At 31.4% G+C, this 5,183-nt stretch overlaps 1 protein-coding gene across 1 annotated transcript; it reads right to left on the reverse strand.

Annotated features, from left to right (window-relative positions):
• Positions 1 to 1,616: 1,616 nt before the first annotated feature.
• On the reverse strand, positions 1,617 to 4,523 carry LOC142639315 (meiotic recombination protein SPO11-1-like). Its single transcript, XM_075813518.1, has 9 exons — positions 4,444 to 4,523; positions 3,428 to 3,497; positions 3,320 to 3,356; positions 3,107 to 3,154; positions 2,959 to 3,017; positions 2,865 to 2,896; positions 2,183 to 2,744; positions 1,983 to 2,092; positions 1,617 to 1,861 (listed from the first exon to the last, which is right to left on the reverse strand). Exons 1-7 carry the CDS (start codon positions 4,521 to 4,523, stop codon positions 2,546 to 2,548), a joined length of 525 nt encoding a protein of 174 aa, XP_075669633.1. The 3' UTR covers positions 1,617 to 1,861; positions 1,983 to 2,092; positions 2,183 to 2,545.
• Between the last annotated feature and the right edge of the window lie 660 nt (positions 4,524 to 5,183).

Genomic DNA, 5,183 nt, shown 5'->3' on the forward strand with positions numbered 1-5,183 from the left:
CCAAGCATGAATGATCTGATAATTTTTGGTTTTGTTTGAGTTTTAGTTGATCTGGTGGTTTTAGTTCATCATACATTCTTAAGCATATTCACCCAATTTTCGAAAATATATGTATCTATTCAACACAAACCCATATGATGGGTTGACAAGGGAGATGGTGGATCTGGGATCTTGGACAATGATGCCATCGGCTCCATTGCAACACTACCACCATGAGAAATATTGTATTAGGATAATAATTTTTGGTTGAATGTATAATTGATTTTTGTGGAAGAATTTGTGTAAAAATTTTGGAATATTTTCGGTTTCTATTCTTTTGTTCTTGGGATTGAATATTCTGGGTTTGTTGTTCTTGTGTGTTCATGATCCATATGAATTTGGAATAGGAATTTTATAATTTGAATGTGAAATCTATGATTTTATGGATTTGCTAGAGATTGGTTGGTTTGTTGGATTTATTTCTTGTTTTCCTAGCATTGATAGGGATTGGATTTAGTTCCTGGGTTTGTTTCTTGAGTTAAAAAGTACAAACTGTTTATGTTCTTACTAAAAAATAATGAAAAGTAAAAAAAAAAAAAAAAAAGATTTAAGGCTTTTTCTAAAAAATTTATTTATTTTTTGTTCAAATTTTCTGACATGACTTAAAAAAAAATTAAAATGCTGACGTGGCATTTAAAAAATACCAAATAATTTATATATATAATATTTTAATGGTCACATCAGCGCCATATCAACAAGTAGAGCATTCCGTTAGACACGTAAGATTTTTCAGTTGTTTGGCTGACGGCAAAGACCATTTTAAAAACAATGTTCTTTTTGTAGAGATGACATTAATATGAAATCAATTTTAGGACCAAAATGGGAACTGATCCAAAATGTAGGGACCAAAAGTGCATTTTCGCTCATTTTTATTTTATTTTTATTAAAATAAAATATTGAAATCCAATATTTTTTACATGGCCAAGCAACATGTAAATAGTATCCATATGAAAACCAATAATTTTTATCACAAAAAAGATAAAAAGAAATCCATTGCTTATTTATTTATTATTATTATTTAATCTAATCCTTATTCCATTTTTAGATTGGATGAACAAGATTAAAAGAACCCAGCCAGTTGGTTTAATTTTAAACCAAAGACCGATGACATTATTTTATTGATTTAAATCAGCAAACTGTCAGGAGTCTTAAAACTCAAACTAATTATCACCTCATGATATTTCAATAGAGACAACCAACATTAAATCCTCCACCCCCAATTCTTGAATAATTAAAAAAAAAAATCAGCCAGCCTACTAGCATAAAGTTTTGAAGGTTTTTGATGCTTTGCTCAAGTAATGATTTCTGTTTGCCACATCCAAACCCTTCCCAAAATCCTTTTTTTCTTTTTCTTCTTTTCTCCTTTGAAGGTTGTTAGCAATTTACTTGACTGTTATTAGATGATGCTCCAAAACAATGAATGGGATCTTTCATTCACATTTTTTCCCCATCAATAATGTATTATAAAACTTTTGGACTCTCAAATTTGGAGCATCTTATTTTCAATTCATAGGGTTCAACAAGCAATTGATATTTCGCGATCAAGAGTGTAATACTATTTTTAGTATTGATTCTTATATATCGTATTAACAATTGAAAGATGGTTGTGAGAAGATATCTCTATTTGATAAGAATTCTTCCTATACCTAAAAATTTCATTGGACCCAGAAATGATACATTGTAAGACTCTTTTGGCTCTTCCAATATCAATAGGTTGTGTTTCGCTCTTGTATCTTCTAAAAGGAAAAAAGATCTCTAAAGGCCGTTTCTTGGATCCAAAAGAGAGTACTTGGGCTCTATTTGACAAGACTTCTTCCTATACCTATAAAACAATGTTTAAAGATCATGTTTTAACTTTTAAATCTTGCAGATATCATATAAATGTTCTCCCAGATGGTAGCACGTACACTGAAAATTTCAGACGAGTTAAATGTGCACTCCACCTTGAATCTTAGATGTTACGTACTCTTTTGACAAAAAGGATAGTGAATGCACGGACAATGCTTCAATCTCAAATTTCACCCCTTTTTGCAGCATCAACTCTAGTTCCAACCTTTCATGATAAAGTAAAACTTCAGAATCTGTGTAGTCCAGGCAAACAAGGATAACAGAAGAATGACAGGTTATTTTTACAGAATTTTACCTCCATCTTGGGACTTCTCTTTGCAGGTAGCATCTATTTAGCATAGCTTCAGCTTTCTTCTTGTCTGGCAGGAATATCAAGAACCTTGGCAGAAGACTACAAACATAAGAAAACCAATCTGAAACACTACGAGTATCATCTCTCACCTTCTGCTGTCAGAGGAAGGAAACATTGCTGTGGAAGACAGTATTTCTCAGATCCGAAGGAAAAACTCCAAGCGAGCATACCTCTGGGCAACGCAGTTGCTTTGCATCATAGGCCATTTACTAACAAAATAGATGTGTAAGAGGACAAAAAAATACTTGTCAACTTTTCAAAAAAATTGGAAATTTACATGCTTCTTAGAGTTTCATATACACGGTCCTAGACTCCTAGTTGCCAGTATATATGTTGTTTAGCTTGCTCAAGAGTATGATATATAAACAACAATATCATTAACAATTTAATAAACCTAACCATTGAACCAAACTGATATGTGGTCAGAATGTCGAAGCCATTTGGATCACAATCAACCAAACAATAGTTAGGTAGACACAACTTTTCAATGAGCAGCCGCAAAAACCTATTGGTACAAATGCATATATTCACAGAAATCCCAAATAGATACATGAAAACAAAAAGATAGGTGACATATATGGCAATATGATGAGAAACATTGTAAAATAAAAGTGAAAGTTTCCACCTTCTAGTGGGGATATCTGGATAGCCTCTTCCCTGTGAAAAAAATGGTCAAAAAGGATTTTGAAATGAGCCTAATGATTTAAGGAAGAGCTTACAGTGATGACAATGCAACAGTTTGTATTGCAGAACTGGTCATTAGCTAATCGCTCAAATACTGCATATCATTAATAATTTAGTCAAAAGGAAGTATGTTAGGACTTAGAAGTTGTGCTTCCTATAAGTATTACCAGTATAATTGCTTACCTGATTCCTTCTCCACAACTAGAATGTAGTCAGCAACACTGATAATGTCTACATGCAAGAATTAGGAAAATTTCAATTATCTACTATACAATAAAAAATCCTTGCACCTAATGCATAGGAAAAAAATAGATAAATCTTATTGCCAATGCCTGCATCAATTATAAACATAGATTGGTCTAAATTGTCCCGCATATTATCTTAGTAATTGGATACCTTGGACTTCTTCAACTTGAACAGGGATGGCGTAAGCCTGCAATAGAACCTGTTCAGACATATTTTAATTGGAGACAATTAAATAACCATACCAGCTCCTGTTCTTACCGTGTTAGGATGATTTATGCAATCAAAATTCCTTCCACCTTCTAAGAATCTTATCCAGCCCATCACCAACCTGTAACAGAAATATTGGGATCAACAAACTTTAACAGTTAAGCACATTGGCTAAGGATACTACTGCAAAATCAACACAGCATATTATGGGTCAAAGGGAAGAGGTACTGCCACACTGGTACTAGTAGAAGATACAGAAATTATGAACAAGGAAGGCAAAATGTAGATGTAAAAGTGTAGATGAAGATGTGATAAAATTTAAAAGTATGAGTGTAAAAATCGAGGAAACTGAAAACATGTATGGTTAAGAATAAATAAGAAAAAATAATTAAAAATGAGAAATAAGTAATATATGTCTGGTGAGGAAAAATAATACTATAATAAATAATAATAAAATGTTGAAAATTGTGTTGTATTGGGCAGTGTGCTTAGTCGAAGGAATCAAGTCACTACCTAGCCTATAGTAGTTTTATTATAATTTTTTTTAAAAGATTTTAGTTCAATTTTTTTTTTGAGTTTTTCCTTTTTGCTTGAAATACCCCAATATATTGTTAAGTTGCTCAAATTATAGACCAAAATTTAATTTTATTGGAATAAAAAAATTCAGGGTGGTCCCAAAATTTTTTTTAAAGGTAAATAAATATAAAATTTTAAATTATATATATATATATATATATATTTTTTTTTTTTTTTTCAAGTCAAGGTGGTCCTAGGACCATCCTGACCATAAGGTGGCGCCACCATTGGTTTGAGATCCGCTTATTTTACTGAAACTGAAAACTTTTTACTGAAAGTACTGTAGATAAAAGTAAAAAATAGCTGAAATAGTACAGTGGAACCCATGAATAGTACCAAAAAGTGCAGTAGAGCCTATGAATAGTAGTAAAAATAAGTTGAATAGTAAAATAAGTTAGCAAAACTAATTTTTGCCAAACACACAGTAAAAACACTAAAACATGTCATTCATCTTCTCATCACACATAGGGGTAATCACCACTATGCTTCACCAAGGGAGAGAGAAATAGTCTTCATCCTCCATCGCCTTCTCTGCCTCCACCACTTGTCCACATCCTCTCGCCAACCTCATGCAGCCTAGATGGGTTAGATTTTTTTTATTTTAAATATTTGTTCTAATTTCATTAGTTTTATGATAAAGATTGTGTTTTGTGATTCGTTTGCATTTTGCATTTTGTTTTATTGTGTTTTGGTGTCTTTGTAGCCGTTGAGGTTGAAATAAATGCTAAAATTTTAATTTACTGTGCTAAATTTTGTTATTCAAATTGATTTGAGTGTAGATTATTTTAAGTGAGAAAAATGCTTAGGGTTGTTGTAGTAATTGCTACAGTACTTTCTTCTTCAAGAGAGATACTGTAGCAACTCTAAAAAAACTTTTTGGAAAAGTTTGTATTTTAAAGAGACTGTTAGAGTTGATTTTTTTGGAGTGCATTCCAAAAAATGACTTTAGCTAGCCTATTAGAGATGCTCTTAAAGAGGTAAAACTTGGTGAAAATAAATATGTTGGCTCTTAGAGTAGATCGAGTTCATATCTAATATATATTTGTTGTATAAAGTTTAGTTACAAAATTGGCTGTAGCTTTAAGCTACAATCTTACTCAATAAAATAAATATTACTACAAATTTTGAAAATCTAATCATTGAATTGCATGTTCTTTACGTTCTTAATAAACATGTCAAATTTTGTATCAATAGGATATTATTTACTAGATGATCTATAAACTTATATTTA

The sequence above is a fragment of the Castanea sativa genome, chromosome 6 (assembly GCF_040712315.1).
Source record: "Castanea sativa cultivar Marrone di Chiusa Pesio chromosome 6, ASM4071231v1".
NCBI lineage: Eukaryota > Viridiplantae > Streptophyta > Magnoliopsida > Fagales > Fagaceae > Castanea > Castanea sativa.